The sequence below is a fragment of the Halichoeres trimaculatus genome, unplaced genomic scaffold, assembly GCF_033239565.1.
Source record: "Halichoeres trimaculatus isolate MK-OKI-2021-1 unplaced genomic scaffold, fHalTri1.1 fHalTri1_scaffold_3, whole genome shotgun sequence".
NCBI lineage: Eukaryota > Metazoa > Chordata > Actinopteri > Labriformes > Labridae > Halichoeres > Halichoeres trimaculatus.
Genome location: NW_027437181.1, coordinates 11,237,807 through 11,253,916, shown reverse-complemented (window position 1 = coordinate 11,253,916; position 16,110 = coordinate 11,237,807). Strand labels below are relative to the sequence as shown.

Here is a 16,110-nt window from a genome sequence, read left to right as displayed (position 1 = left end):
GCAGCCACTCATAGTTATCCGATGGACATGTTTGGGAAAATGCCTCCTATTATAATATATTTTTCTTTTCTTTTTTTTTTCTTTTTTTTTTTTTTACTTTGAAACACTTAAAGTCACATTTCTAAGAACAATAACTGACTAAAATCTGCTTTTGTGGGGTGTGCAGTGCAGTTAAACCCCTCACTGAACTCCTTGAATAATATTCTGATTATTGCCTCACATCAGATCTGACATGATAACCTGCCTGTTAACACACCTGCCTATCAGACAGGTTTATTTAAGTAACCTGCAGCCTGCTGAGAGCTCAGAAGCTGACGATCAGTCAGAGCAGCAGTCATCTGACAGCTCCGCCTGCCTCAGATGATTCCTCCTGCATGTAAATGTTGTCATCAGATGATCCATGGCAGTGCAGGCAGTGACCTATTCTGATAATATGTCTGCGATGAGGATGTGGACGCTCCATGATCTCATCTGGCGGGCCTCTGTGCGGGATATTGACCGCGCTTTGTTTGGAGATGCGTCTTCATTTCTGCCAGCCCGGGACCCTCATATTCCCAAATTCCCTGCGAGCATTGCGTCTCCTCTTTGTATCGGCCGATGACCTTTTCCCACAGCAGTCCGACTTGATTAGCACATCAGGCGGGACAATGAGTGTCCGCCCTGTACACAGCCATCACCCACATCCCTTTATCAATGTCCTGTAATTAAAATGTCACCGTTTAATTTTCGAGCCATCGCTTTCCTCTCGGCGGAATCTTTCCTCCAATAAAAAGTGCAATCGAAACGCTCTTTTCACTGGAAACAAAAAAGGATGCCGAGAAAGCGTTTAGGTGAGGCGAGCAGAGAGGGATCAATAGGCCCTTTAGTCCGCGAGGAGGATTGATCGCTCTCTAAAATGGGATTTATAGGGGTCATGCTTTTATAGGCTGCTGATACAACTGTTAATTATAAAACATTTGGCCTCAATTGCTGCTGTTATTAAACCTGTCCTGATTGAGCAAGCTTGATTTATCTCTTTATATGACTGAATGCAAGTTTTGATGAGGGATAAACCTCTGATTGGGCCATGAATGAGACAGATGTGATCCAGCTGTGGGGGGATTTTGACTTGAATCACTGAACACACAATCCTGCTCATGTGTTACAGTCGGGGGTGATACTATGAGTCCTGAAACTGTTTTTTACTTCATGTCCTGCAATTTCTCCTCAAAGACACTTTTCCTCTTCATTATAAAGACTTTGCATGTTTTTATTGGACCATTAAGTGACAGTCTGTAAGATTTAAAGTTTGAACATAACACACAAAAGGAAATAAATTAATACAGAAGAAAACATCACTAACCTACTTAAATGTCTGAAATTTCCACATACGTTGAGTCTTATTATGCATCATCATTAAAATGCAGTGTTAAAATACAAAGGTTAAAAGAGTATCAGTGCAGAAGTTATTTTAGTCGTATTTTGTGTAAATTGTCGTAAAGTAGAATCATAATAAAATCCCCAGATGTATCTTGCAGCACTCGAAGCTGCACTGTATAAATTGTAAATCAGCTGCTTATTGAAGGTAATTTCCAAAATAAAAGTACCATCCAGTGCCATGTTATATAATCCATCAGGTGTGCTTCACCTGCTGAGTCTGGACTCCTGATGACTTTAACCTGAACCGCCTGAACGTTTCAGGTTAAAGGTTTGTTTAAACAATTGAGCGCATATGAATGAGGCCCGGGTCATTTGCGTCCAACAGTAATAATAAAGAGCTCGCCTAAAATTACCGCTGAAATGTCTAATTAAAACCTCCACACACGTCAGCTCACGTTTCCTGTGGAAGAAGCAGCGACAATGGCTGCATTCAGGTCTGCGGTGTAAATAATTAAAAAGAGAGGAATAATTACAGTATAAAATTGTAATTATTGGCGGGGGCTGCAGGGGAAGCCTCTGATGCTGAAAGACGAGAGGACGAGCTAAGGATCGGGTTTAGCATCAATATTGCAGGGAGGTAAAACTGGCGAGCTCAGGCTGCACACACAAACACACACACACACAGGCTTGATCCTTCCTGTCCTCACACACTCTCTCTTCAGCTCGGAGTGTTTCATGCGGTTACTTTATGTGTTGTCCTGATAAACTGTCCTAAAGCGTACTGGACACTTTTTATCTCCCTACTTCCCCCTGTGCCAAAATATTTTAAATACTTCCTAATGTTAGTTACAATTATTTTAGCAGAGTTTTTCAAATGGTAGATTATGTCAAACCGCACTTCAGCAGGGCCGGATCAAGAATTTCTGGGGGCCTCCCAAAAAATCACCTCACTCCCCCTTTTAAAGGTCTTTGCTGCTATTATCCTTAATTTTAAAATAATTTTATTATATTCCTCGAAAGAAGACATGGACCAACAGCATTATCTGTTTCCCAACATCTATTCTCTTTCACATTAGTTTCACAAACAGTGAAATATTCCATAAAATTACCAGTTAATCTCAAGCACAGATTGGAATTGAAATGTTAAACCAATTTACGCAATCACATGGAGACGGATCAGGTATTGGGACTATTTTCTGAAGGCCAAAGAGGGCATTTGGTCAGTGGCTACATATAAGAATAATGTCTTCTAGCATTTGGCTCCTTTTAATGTTTGAATAGAACCTTACTGAGCTGGAATCTGAGGATTTTGTTTTAGTAGAGTTAATCTTCTCAATTTTAGATCATATATTACAGATTAAATATATCTAATTCCAAGTGTGTTTGATAAAAAAGACTATGACAAAGGTTGTCATACATTTATAGCTTTAAAAGTTGACCTTCATTATCTTTCAGACTTTTGGTCTAATTTTTAGATTGTTTTGTGTGTAAATAATTCAGCCTAATAATGGTTAGTCAACCAGATTTTAATACCACAGGCTTATCATGGTCATCTTTTTTCTATTGAAGAGGTTTTTTTAAAAAAAGCTTTTTCAATATATATCTTGTATCAGGACACTGAAGCCTCTTATCAGCCAGCACACTTTGTTGGTTAAGCTGATATTGGCCTGATTTATCGGCCCACATCCTAACCACAATGAGGAGGAGCCAGGTGATTCCTGTATGAGTGTATTCAAGGAAGAATCTTAAATCAAAGAGAACTTGTGTTTCTTTTATTTTTCAGTGAAAGAGAGAAGTTCCTCCAGATGTACCTCTGTTCCTTTCAAACACTGCCTCTTCTAAGTGTGTCCACCTGCTGCAGGTATCGACTCTTCTATCAACGCAGGACATCAGCATGGTCAAACGATCGTGGTCAACGAGCCATCGATCCGGTTATTAATAATAAATTAGGAGGGGTTAGAGGCAGCCAATCGGATTGACTGTTACCATTTACATCGCTGACATTAAGATAATAATTAATTTCTTTACAGATTATTGAGCTCACTTCTCTTGTGTGTGTGTGTGTGTGTGTGTGTGTGTGTGTGTGTGTGTGTGTGTGTGTGTTATAAAAAGAAGAATTTGGCCCGAGGCATCAGCGACCAGCTCATCTCACACTGACTTCATTTTCAGACGAATATTTAAACGAGAAAAAAAAATGATTTGACACAAACACAAAAATATAGATTTGTATTATCATTATTATTCTTTTGTACTCCTTGCTCGCGCCGACCTCAGACTGATTCGCGTGGCGGTCGTGGAAGCCCAACAGATGGTCGTGTAACTTGATAAATGCGCGCGGGCCTTTTGTCTTTCCTGCTGCCCTCCAAAGTGCCACGCGCTCTGCCTCTTGTTCCTCAGCTCGCTCCCGCTGCGGTGGAAATAATACAGCGTGGGAATGAGTTCAGTAAAAGTGGAGCTCTAAACACACTCAGCGCAGAGCACGATCAGAAAAACCAGTAGTAGTTTTCCAACGTGGGGTACGGGGACCCCTGCAGGGCCCTTGACTGGGTCCAGGGAGTCACAATTATCACTGTTCTAATTTTAGTCAATTCTGTCATCTTTACGCAGATGTTTCCAAGACAATGTGACGTTCCCATTCTTTTAATTACATGCAAGAACAAATATACACATAAACATGAGTGTAAGGGCCGAAATGTTTCTCCATTTGGGGTCAGCGGGGGTCTAATTGTGCGTGATATTGTCCCTGCTTTTGTTTTGTGCGTCAATGCTGCAAAATTGTGAATTATCAAAACGAGTGTGTAGCAGCTCAGCATGTCTTTGGGAGAGAGGAAGAGAGGGAGAGGGAGGACGGGGGGGGGGAGAGCTATTACACATCAGCATGACAGAAGAGAGAGAGTGTGTCAGAGAGAAACAGAGAGGGAGGGGAGGGAAAGGGAGAGAGAGGGGTGCCATGTGCTTCCTGTCTACACGCCATTCACCTCCCTGGGATCCAGCGCGATGGAGGTCCTGTCGGCTGCTGCTGCACCCAAATAATCGGAAAGAAAGAGTCCAGCTCAGAGTTTCTCCTGACAGAGCGCCTTGTCTGTGACACTGTCCCTCTCTGGATCCACTGGGCCTGAATTTCCTCCTATTTCTTTATATTCACCATCATCAAAGCCCTGTTGGAGCGTGACGGCTGTGAAGGAGAGAAAGGTATGTCTCAAATTTAATTACTATGGCATTGGCACACATTTGGGATTAATTTGTGGTCCTTCTATGATTATCCTGCCTTTCTATATGCGTTATGAATTTTAAAGTGTAGTTTAAAAGGTCTCGTGAACACACATGTAATAATGTCAGTGTCTTTATGATAATTAAACTGGCTGAGGGATGGTTAGTGTGTATTTTACGGCCTCTGTAAAGACACTGACATGTTGTATAAAGTAAGTACGCGCAGGTGACCGTGGGACAGGCCTGCTCCACCATAATATCGAGCAACTGGCTAAGGTTAATCTGCGCAGAAGCTTTAATTATATATAGGGCTAGTCTTTTATTAACAATGCGAAGACGCGCTCGTGGATCTGTGTAATTACCAGGAAAGCAGCTTACACTTGTTCTTTTCCTCTCTGCTAAGCGCATTGGCGCAGCTCAGGCTGCATTTTCCTTCTGTCCTTATCCGCGTCTAAGGATCTTATGTGACTCTTAAGTGCTGAGCCGATTTTGGAGATAAGAGCAACAGCAGATCCATCTCCGCCCAGGAACCCGGATTACCTGAGAGAGGAGGCCGAGCACGCGGAGGAATGAGGGAGAAATAACTATTAAAGAGAAGACTGCTCACTCCTCCATATCAACTCCTCAAAAACCCATTAGTCATAGTTTGGCACCTTTCAAAATGTAATACTTTATAAATATTTTTTATTTAGCCTGCTGTGTAAATTAAATTTTTAAAATATTAATATTAATTATTCTGTAAAAGGCACGAATGGTAGTTATGGGCCCTCCACCGATGCAGTATTCAGTAATTTAAATTTTAAATCACAGTATTGACAAAATAACTTTAAAAAATCTAATACCTTTTATAAATAATAATATGTACGGCTATCTGCGTTTACTGTATTGAATGGAGACTAAAACTTTACATTTTGCCACTATTTATTAAATTATCATTTTCATTTTTTATGAGGCCTACATTTTTCTCTTCATTTTTTTATTTTTTATTTTTTTGCTTTTTTTAAATGCTAATTCACTATTGAAAATGTTGCTTTTCTTGCAGACCACCTCACTCCCCATGTGTTTTTGATTGACAGGCTTCCAGGGATGGAGTCGACGCCCGGACAGCTTCGAGACGCTGGACGAGACGCCAGCTCACCCCCCAGTTCAAAGCAGGACACGCAGAGCTTCTCCAGCCCGAATCCCCTCAGACCCAACCAGGTGAGCGAGACCTCCCTGTACGGGGTGCCCATCGTATGCCTGGTCATAGACGGCAAGGAGAGACTGTGCCTGGCGCAGATTTCGAACACCCTGCTGAAGAACTACAGCTACAACGAGATCCACAACCGCCGGGTCGCTTTGGGTATCACCTGCGTGCAGTGCACTCCCGTGCAGCTGGAGCTCCTGAGGCGTGCGGGGGCTATGCCCATCTCCTCCAGGCGCTGCGGCATGATCACCAAGCGGGAGGCCGAGAGGCTCTGCAAGTCCTTCCTGGGAGCGCACAGCCCTCCGAAGCTTCCAGAGAATTTTGCATTTGATGTTACTCACGACTGCGCGTGGGGCTGCAGGGGCAGCTTCATACCCGCCAGATACAACAGCTCCAGAGCAAAGTGCATCAAGTGCAGCCTCTGCAACATGTATTTCTCCCCCAATAAGTTCATTTTCCACTCCCACCGCACAGCAGAGTCCAAGTACCTGCAGCCGGACGCGGCAAACTTCAACTCGTGGAGACGCCACCTGAAACTAACTGACAAAAAGTCTGACGACATTACCCACGCGTGGGAGGATGTAAAGGCCATGTTCAATGGAGGGAGCAGAAAGAGGACTCTGCCCATGAGCGGCTCGGGAATGTCCTCTTCGATGAAATCTCAGGCCTCTTCCAGTCTGGTCCAAAGCAGCTCCCCTGAGATCCCCCACAAAACTTTACGTTGCGATGATGATCAGGGGAGTAATAGTCTGAGCTTGGCGAGCGGTGCGCGGACCTACCCAGTCATCCCTGTGCCCAGCAAGAGCTTTGGCATGCTCCAAAAAATCCCACCACCTCTGTTCCCACACCACCCATATGGCTTCCCGAGTTACGGCCTCTGTCCGAAGAAGAGCGACGGAGTGCCTGACGCGAGTAAACCCAACGTGTCTGGAGTGTTTTGGCCCGGCGCGAAGGACAGCCTCTACCCCGCGTTCCCCATGTTCTGGCCCACTGCTGCAGCTGGCCTCCCTATGCCGCACTACCCCGGATCCCCTCCCAAACCTCCCCCTGAACTGCCAGGCGTCCGGCAGAGCGAGCTCGATTTATCTGACCAAAGCGACCGGGGCACACACACACCCAAAGACTCGAATCACCACCCTCTCCATCAGCAGGATGGAGGAGAGCGCTGCCCCAGCTCTCAGTCCTCCTCCACCCGAAACGACGAGGACAAGTCTGGAGACGAAACCCCTCAGAGGAAAGTCAGCTACATCTCGGCCTTCAGGCCCGTGGTCAAAGACGCAGAGACCATCGCCAAGCTCTACGGCAACCGGGAAGGCTACGGCGCGCGCCCTGCTGGCTACCTGTCCCCGGATTTTATCAGCGAGAGCTCTAGTTACAGGTCCATCTCACCGGACAGAGACAGCGTGGTTGATGAAGACGATGACCCGGACGTGGATGTGGAGTCAAATCCAGGGCAGGACGAGGACGAGCCGATCCAGATCACGCCGGGGGGAGAGCACCGTGACTCCCCAGTACTGGACCGGGTCTCCTCTGGTGCTGAGGAGAGTCAGGAGCGGCCTGACGCCTCCAGCCCCGGAGCAGCAGCAGCGGCGTCACCGGGGGACTCTGTGCACACCGGGTCATCAGAGGAGGACAGACGGATGCGTAATGGCTCTCCTCTTCATGAAGTAAGATCAGATTAAATGAAACTTTAATGATCCCCTCGGGGGGAGGCTGGATTGTCGCAGTATAGTGGAGAGCATGATGATGAGAGTTTATAGAGGAGAGGATGCCGATAAAAATGTCATCAAGATCAATTGACACAGATTTAAAAAATCAGCTGTTTGTGTCTGACAAGCATGTTTTGGAAATACCGGTACAAATAAAATAAATGCTTACGGATTACCTGTGGATGTGCCATTTAGTAAGGCAGAAAGGCCGAGGTTTACCTCTCAAATCAGGGATATAAATATGTAAAAGAGTTGGAAAAAAGCTGACAGACACACTTCGATGACATGCCTGCTTATGTATGATCGACTTTCTTTTCTAGAAATGGTCACTGTAGTGTGAGGCCCTTATTTTCCTATCCTTTAATTATTTTTCACGTTTATTTATTTTTATTAGAATTCATTTATTTAACCACTAAATTAATGTTCCTCAGAAATACCGCCTTTAAGGAGAAATCTATTACCGTCTTCACAACAATTTTAGCCCCTGATTTTTTTCTTTCTTCTTCAAAGATAAGAAGGCCTCAATTAGGTGAAGAACGGCAGTAAATGGCGTGTAATTGCTGTGCGTTGTTTAACATGCGCGTGTGCTTTCTCTTACAGGTGTACGCTCACGGAAAGGACGGCCACGTGCTCCTCAACGAGCCTCCATCCTTTGGGTGCAAACAATCGAGCAGCCCCCGCAGATCTAACGGTAATTATTAAACCAATTAATGGTTTTTGATGCAAATTTTTGCCTTTTTTTCCCATAAAAATCGTTGTCCCTTCTTTTTGATCAGGTGTTCATCACGTGTCTGAAATCCAGAACCAGCGAAACGCAGCATCCTATCAGGAGCAAAAGGACAGACAAGGTATTTACTGAGAATATCCGTCTTTTTCCCCTTAATTTTAAAATTCAGTTATTTTTCATAACAATTCTACCAGTCCAATATTTTAAATGCTTCACTTAATTTCCACAGAAGTCTTAAACATAATCTCAGAATGATGATATCCTTTGTCACGCGGCTGCTTTTTGAGGTCACGAGTTTTGTTGTTTTTATGCAGCCGATGGAGCTTTACGCATCGACATCAGCGTGCACGAGAGAGACCTGGAAAACATGGCCAAAGGTGAGAGGAGGCTGTTTCAGGGTCAAAGGAAGCAAAGGGGAAAAATCATCAGCAATTAATCCTGTTTAGATAATATTTTTGGATTAATGTGTTGATAATCGCTGCGTATACAGCAGCTGAACGGGTCTGGTCACCAAATTTAATTAACACTAATACTTATTTTTAATGTAGTAAATTAAATTTAATTACCAGAGATAATTATTTGCTGATGAGATTTAATTCGAGCATTTTATAAAAACCAATTTAAACTCTTCAGTTTAATCATTAAAAGGAGATTGTGTGTGTTATATTAATGTCAAACACTGAGTTCAGCTCATTTTACATGCAGATAAATGCCCGTGGCCTGCTAACAATGACGTGCCAAAACCGTAATGTGAATTTACATTTTTGTGGGCCTAAAGTGTTTCCATAGTTGTTAACACTTAATCACGAGATGTGGGAGTTTTGACTTATTATTGTAAGAGGAAATCGTTTAGAGGCTATTAATATTTTAACGAACAGAGCCATAACCCCGAGGCACGGCAGCTAATTATTTTACAACGCTTGGAAAAACCCCGGGACTCCATTATTATCGTCTCAGGCTCCAGGCAGTGCGCGGCAATTACTGTGGCAGCGAGCACAGCAAAGCGCACATGCACAGGGCTGCTATTGAGGACGTGAACGCACCTTTACAGGACTCACATAAATCTGTATTTGTGCAAAATTCAGAATATATCAAAATAAGGTGAATATAAGTAAATGGAGGTAGATTTTTGATGATATTTCTAAGAATGTTGTTAAAGGTGCATGATCTGTTAATGCTGAGGCTCCCTGTCTGTTAATTCAGAGGGGCTGTAATGAGGGATATGACAGTAGATGCACCATGTTATTGTCAAATAATATAAATCTAACACACTGGCATTAAACTTGACATGCTTGGCTGTTTCAGAGGAATTACAGAAGCAGCTTGTGGAGCAAGTGGAGCTGAGGAAAAAGTTGGAGAGAGAGTTTCAGCATTTGAAAGGTAGGACAAAGTGAGTCTGATATCAAAGCAATGTTGTGTTTTCAGCTTTTTTTTTTTATTTTTTAGAGCTTGAACCTTATCCTTGTTGCTCATAGACAAGCCAGTCATTCTGTTCTTAAAATCTTGGAGTATTTCTTTAGAATTTACCTCCACAATGTCAGAGAGTTTCCATCTGACGTGGCCTTCGGTACTCTTCAGATAATTTTCAGGATCAAATGAAGCGTGAGCTGTCCTACAGAGAGGAAATGGTCCAGCAGCTGCAGATTGTTCGAGGTTGGTCTCTCTCTTTACTCCGTGCCTCCATACATTATGAATGTAAAGTAGATGTAGATCAGTGCTCTTTAAGTTTATGTGGAAATACTGAGCCATATTAGAGCATTTAAGCCTCATGAATCAATCAGAATCTGCAAACTAAAACAGAAATGAAAAGTGACACTTGCATATTGAAATACCAGCAGCCTTTTTCCTGTAAACTCCACATTTTTTCCTCCTGCTGTTTGGTTAATTATTAGATATCAAAAGGTGAAATTGAAACCAAGTTGTTTTGTTTGCAAAGGTTATTTTCTCCTAAATCATTCTCTGGAAAATAGAAAAGACAGACCATTATGTGCCACCGGATCAGTTACATGCAGTAGACAGCAACTAAAGCCGGCGTTAAAGGATTGGTTTCATGTTACACTAGTTTAAATACAGGGTTCAAGTACACACAGGGGTCACTCTAAATACCATAGGGGGCAAACGGCACACTTTACACTCCTCCATCACACTACATAAAAAAATGACAGATATTTTTTCAATTTTTGACCAATTTTTTCACACTTTACTCTTATTATTTTTGGATAGACACTTTGTGCAGCGAGTTGGACCAAGAGAGAAAGGCTCGTTATGCAATACAGCAGAAGCTGAAAGGTAATTTTATCTGGTCCGAGAGAGGAACATGAATGCACACAAACAAACAAACATAAATATGCAAGTGCTACTTTTTTATTCAACACCTTCTGTCATCAGTGTGTTGATATTAGCCGGGCACCATGAAAGGAAGGGTTCACATATTTTAAAGCCTGTCTGAAAACAATCCTGACATGCACAGATGGATAGTCTGATTGTATTTTTTGTTTCTTCTGGTTTGAAGGAAGCCTCATATAAAAAGACACAGAAAATGTACAATTTTTGCAAGAAAAGGAAAAGAGTTTACCAAAGCAATAGCTGATATAATTCTCAAAACATCTAAATGATTTAAATTATGTTGTCAAAGTTGTGGTCCATGTAAGAGAAAACCCCTTGGTTTGTGGAGAAAGCTCTCATCATGAAAACTTTACATCAAAATCAGTTTTTGTTTATATCCAACAGTCTGAAGAACGTGGGGACAAAAAAAATCAGGATACTATAATAATTCATGCAATAATAACCATAGATGCCTCAGAATCGTGAATTAATCATGACGTAAACGAAGTATGTGACTTCAATGCCAACTGGGGAGACTGAAATAGTGTCAGAGAACATGAGATTTTTGTGAAACGATGCAGAGGCAGTAATCTCCAGATTAATCAAACAAGTACAAACAATATTTCCGTCCTCATCTCCTCTATTAAAGCTGTGGGCTTATAATTTTTTTTCTGATTGCACCCACCCCTCCTGGAACAGTTTGATGGCAAGATACCAGAAAATAACGCCACTAGCTCTAAGAAAAAGACCCCAGCTAAAACTACTAAACTACGGCAACATTTGAAATAAGATTTGACCTCTGAAAACAGGTGAGGGTTTTGTATTCAAAGCTCCTGTAAGGAGTTTTTAGCTGCTTATGAAACAGGCTGAAATTAATCCTGATGCCTTTATATGATTATATTATATTTTCGTCTCCAGACAAACCAGCCCAAATAGAAAATGTCTACATTGTAATTTTTTGTCTCAAGCTGCAGCTGCAGGGTAGTTTTCAGGTGAAGTGATGAACTACAGGAAGAGATCTTTTCCTGAGATGGAGACATATGTTCAGCAGAAAAAAAGCAGGATCAACTCCAGAACAAGAATGTAGACAAAGTTAACTCTGCTGTAAGAGGAAATGTAGAGAAGTGTTGTAAGAGCATGCTCATATTTTTGTTCCTGTCTGCTTATTCAGCCTTTCTGGATGGTCAGTGTGTTATTCAGCTCACTCAACTTCTGATGTATCTTTGGTGAGAGTAAATGAGATGTTTACCTCCTGAAGATTTTACTGATACAAAATATTTGCTTCAGAAGAGCTGCCCTATGGCCAAATTGATGTAAAGATTGTGTTTTTAGTCCACTAGTGATAAAAAAAATGTTCAGTAATTAAAGACAATTATATTTTGTCTGATTGAGGTGATTGTTTTCTCTTTTAGATGCTCATAAATAAAGAGTTTAAAAAACAGGGTCAGATTTGTCCACAGAGGGCGCCATAATCAACATTAAGAAAAAGTTTCTCACAGGAGCTTTAAAAACGATGGTAGTAATAGTTATTTCTTAAAAAGGATGCGTTAAATGGCATTCAGTTCATGTTTGGAGCTCTCAATAGAAAAGAGGAACAACTACGAAACCCTCAAACTATGTCTGTGTACATGTCAGTATCTGAGTGTTCAAAGACAGACATGGAAAAATTGTGAACTCCTCCTTTAAAGACATAAAAACAATTTTAAAAAGCGACAAAAGCATGCAAACACCCTTTTCTTTAAACATTTCTGTGAGTGTTGTGTTTGTGTTTTGTGGGCCTGTTCTCACTGATGGACTCATTCTCCCCAGAAGCTCACGACGCCCTTCATCATTTCTCCTGTAAGATGCTCACACCTCGTCAGTGTACCGGAGCCTGCACCTTCAAACCCCCGCTGCTGCCCCCATAGAGCCCGGCACCGGCCTCACCTGACCCCAGCACAGCCAAAAAAGAAAAAATATACACTCCCCACACACTTACACACACATAAACACACACACACCCTGCTGTATAGATACACCTCTGATTTCAGCACTTGAGTGAACTGGCAGCGACCTCACCTCCTGCCCAAAACACGAACTCTTGACTTAAAGATATCACTTATTTATTTCAGCTTCATTTTCTGTTGTGAATCAGAGGATTGTTGATCGAACCAAGGAGTCTCTCTGAATCCAAGTCGTCTGCTCTTTAGCTAATCTGAAAGAAAAAATCAACACTATATACATACATATATATATCACGTGACGATGTGCAATGGCTTGTATTATTGTGATATTCAGTTTAAATGCATCTCATCATTTAGCTTTTGTTCCTTGTTTGAAAATCTTGAGTTTGTACATGTATTCTGATTTACCCGTCTTTGCTTTCAGTGATTGTTTAGATCGTTTGTAACACTGTTCATGTCGTTAAGCACTTTAAATGGGCAACTTTTCTGAATTTGAACATGCCGTCCTATACCAAATTCTTTCATTTAAACACGAGGATCTTTATGTTTCATAGATCACATTATTAAGAGCACTTACTTCTACAGCTGTTCAGGTTTAATGTCTAACACTAAGGGGTTTTCTTTCTTCTTCTGGAGCAGTTTATAGATCTCATGTACAGTTTAAACTGAATATTTTAACACTAATTCAATCCTTTCATTTTCTGTTTTAGTTTTTTTTAACCATTTGATGAATCTGTCAGTTGTGACAAACAAAACCAAAACTTTCCTTGTCATCTGATGGTCTTTTTATGAAACAAAATGTAGACACTAGTTGAAATAATACACAGATCACAAAGCTGCATTTCTCCTTTCTCTCATTAGATTTGGTTTGTATGAGAAAAAAAATACACAAAGAGCAGCTTTAAAATCAAAAGGAATCCTGGTTTCTGACATGACCCATACTTGAGTTTCCCCATTTATGTATGTACCCATGTCAATATGAATAAAATGAGAAAGCTTCTCTCTGCTGTAGAGACTGTGTCTGTGTCTCTGGTGTGAGTCTGCCCTCTGCTGGTCCACAAACAGAACAACTCCTCATCTGAAGGCTCATATTTCCTCTTATTGTATTTGTCTTCAACATGATCTCTTTCATTAGGCGGCTACATCAGCATATGACATGTCCAGTCCACTTATAATGTTTGACGTGGAGTCAGGGGAGCGGCCTGATCTAATAGTGAAATCTAATTCTTCTGATGGGACGACTAATAGATATTGATTACACGGCTCTTGCTCCCTGGATGCTTCATACTGAGACAGATACTCACATAATGTCACTGACACACAATGAATGGTAATTTTCCCGGAGCGTAATTGCCCTCCATGGCAAAGCCGGTTCTCTTTGAATGCTAACAAGGTCTGAACACAGCTGAGGAGTGATCAGCTGATTGACTGTATGTTTATTTAGTGCTTTTTAACACCAAGACAGACTGGATTGCAGCTGAAACGTGGGGACAAGCAGGGCTGGATTATGTGACGGTGAACTCATGGCACCAATGTTTGGGTGAGAAGACCCCAAATGTTCAAGAACATCAGGCCACTCAGGCTGCTCTGTGTTTTTCCTGCTGTCTGAACTGACAATGACTTGTTCCACATTTTTCCTCAGATGAACTAAAAACAAAAGAAAAAAAAACTGTATGCACTGCAAAAATTGATCAAACACAACAGAAGCAAAAAAAAATAACTGTAGAGATATTTAAAATGACTGTAAAAAGAAACAAAAACTCCACAAAGAGAAGCAAAATTATCACAGAGTAATTAAACAATGAGAAGAAACAGCATTGCTAATACAGGAGCAAAATAACCATGAGGAGAGTCAAAGAGACAATAGTTGCTACAAAAAGGAGCCAAAATAATTTTTAAAAAGTAAATGTTTTTATCAGCTTCAAACATTTTCATTCTTTTACCTCCCTACACGGTTGTTTTGTGTCTCTTGTTGGTGATGTTTACTGAATCCTTAGCCAGCATGTCTGAGTATCTAAATATAAAAAGTGAAATAAGTGTCCTCAAGAAGGTTATTTCAGGCTTTGTATAAACCCCCAAGGTTGAACTTTGAACTGGATCCATCAGGAGTGTAATTCCCGCTCATCTCATGACTATTATATTTAAAGCATTTAATCAGTTTCAGGATTCTCAGTTTGCGCCTTGGTGCATGGGTATGATGTGTTAGGCGGGCTCTATGCACTGACAGAACCTTTAATCCGCCCAGTTGCACAAATAACTGATAGAAACAAACTTTATATATCAATTTTCTAATGAGGATGGTTAACACATGAACAGAGCATCAAAAAAGGTTGTTCTTTGTACATTGTGTGATGTTTTAGATAGGACAGCATAAAGTTGTTGACTCTCATTGAGGTCATACATTTTTTAGTGAACACTGTTCAGAAACAGGGAGCACTTTTTGGCAATATTAATTTTGTTTGTAACTTTCTCATCAATCTAATTAAAAAACTTTCATATTTCAAATTTGATAGACTAACATAGAATTCAACTTAAAGCTCCTATGAGGGATTTTATCTGGTTACTAAACAACCTAAAATGAATCCCGGTGCCTCTTTCTTTAGTCATCTACAAAGGCCAGCTACCATTACAATGATTTCATGCCTTCATATCAATATATTTTTTTAATGTTTAACAGCGATGACAGCAGTCTGCAGACCGCAGGAGCAGACTTTTGCTTGGCATTTGCCACATTTGCCAAAAGTTATGCATCGACTAAAACAAAGCAGTGGGAGATTTTTGACTGGGGAAAAAAAAACCTTATTCAACACAAACGGGAAGTTCTTCAAAAGAGCTTTAAGTTGGAGGGATCAAAGAGAAACCATTAACAAAAAAATAAACCTAAGAAGACCATTTTCAAAGCCTGACCCTGTAAATTATATCTAGTTACGGTTTTAAACACTAATAAGATGTTTAATGTCAATCATCTTTTGTTTAACTACATCATGTTGTTGATGCGTTTGAATATATACCAGGGACCCTGGTTTTATAAACTAGTCACTTGTATATTGTATATTACATTACATTTTCTTTTCTCTGACAGCTGCAAAAAGCTGGCAAGCTTGCAAAAGTGGGCAAACTTACAAAAAGGGCACCAAAAAAGGTATTTAATAATCAAAATTTATGCGTTATACCAGCATCAATGAAATATAACATTTCATTAATGCTGGTAAAATGCATTAATCTTGATTATTAAATACTTTTTTAATCAAGGATGTACCAGAGTTTCCAGTTTCTCACTATTCAGTGGTGAGAAAGGTTAATATAAAGGTTTATTTTATGACCAGGTGTATGCACTGCCTCCCTGGTTTATTATGAAATGTAATATTTCTATAAACATACACCTTTTTTGTTACATGTTTGGAAAAAACTGTAGAATATTTGCTACTTTAATAAACATTTGAAGCTCACTGCAAACTTTTAATCTTATTGTTCCATGAAAGTTACCAAACCTTGATTATACGGAATAGAGTGTGTTAATGACATATTGAAATATCACAACCTCTTACATAACCAGTGCTATGACAGGGGATTCGATTGCTCTATCTTAGTATTTTGGTACGTGGACTAAAGGAAACTTTATGTGGAGTTGTTTTCAACACGGAGAGTGGA

At 40.8% G+C, this 16,110-nt stretch overlaps 1 protein-coding gene across 4 annotated transcripts; it reads left to right on the top strand.

Moving 5' to 3' along the window:
• The first annotated feature begins 4,351 nt into the window (after positions 1–4,351).
• On the top strand, positions 4,352–13,421 carry skor1a (SKI family transcriptional corepressor 1a). Of its 4 annotated transcripts, none has more exons than XM_074666578.1 (9): positions 4,352–4,551; positions 5,646–7,422; positions 8,065–8,155; positions 8,241–8,312; positions 8,506–8,568; positions 9,497–9,571; positions 9,770–9,844; positions 10,415–10,480; positions 12,329–13,421. In XM_074666578.1, exons 2-9 carry the CDS (start codon positions 5,656–5,658, stop codon positions 12,421–12,423), a joined length of 2,304 nt encoding a protein of 767 aa, XP_074522679.1. In that variant the 5' UTR covers positions 4,352–4,551; positions 5,646–5,655; the 3' UTR covers positions 12,424–13,421. The 4 variants fall into 4 exon arrangements, with proteins under 4 accessions (XP_074522679.1, XP_074522678.1, XP_074522681.1 ...); XM_074666577.1 differs by having other exon boundaries at positions 12,326–13,421; XM_074666580.1 differs by lacking the exon at positions 10,415–10,480.
• Positions 13,422–16,110: the final 2,689 nt, after the last annotated feature.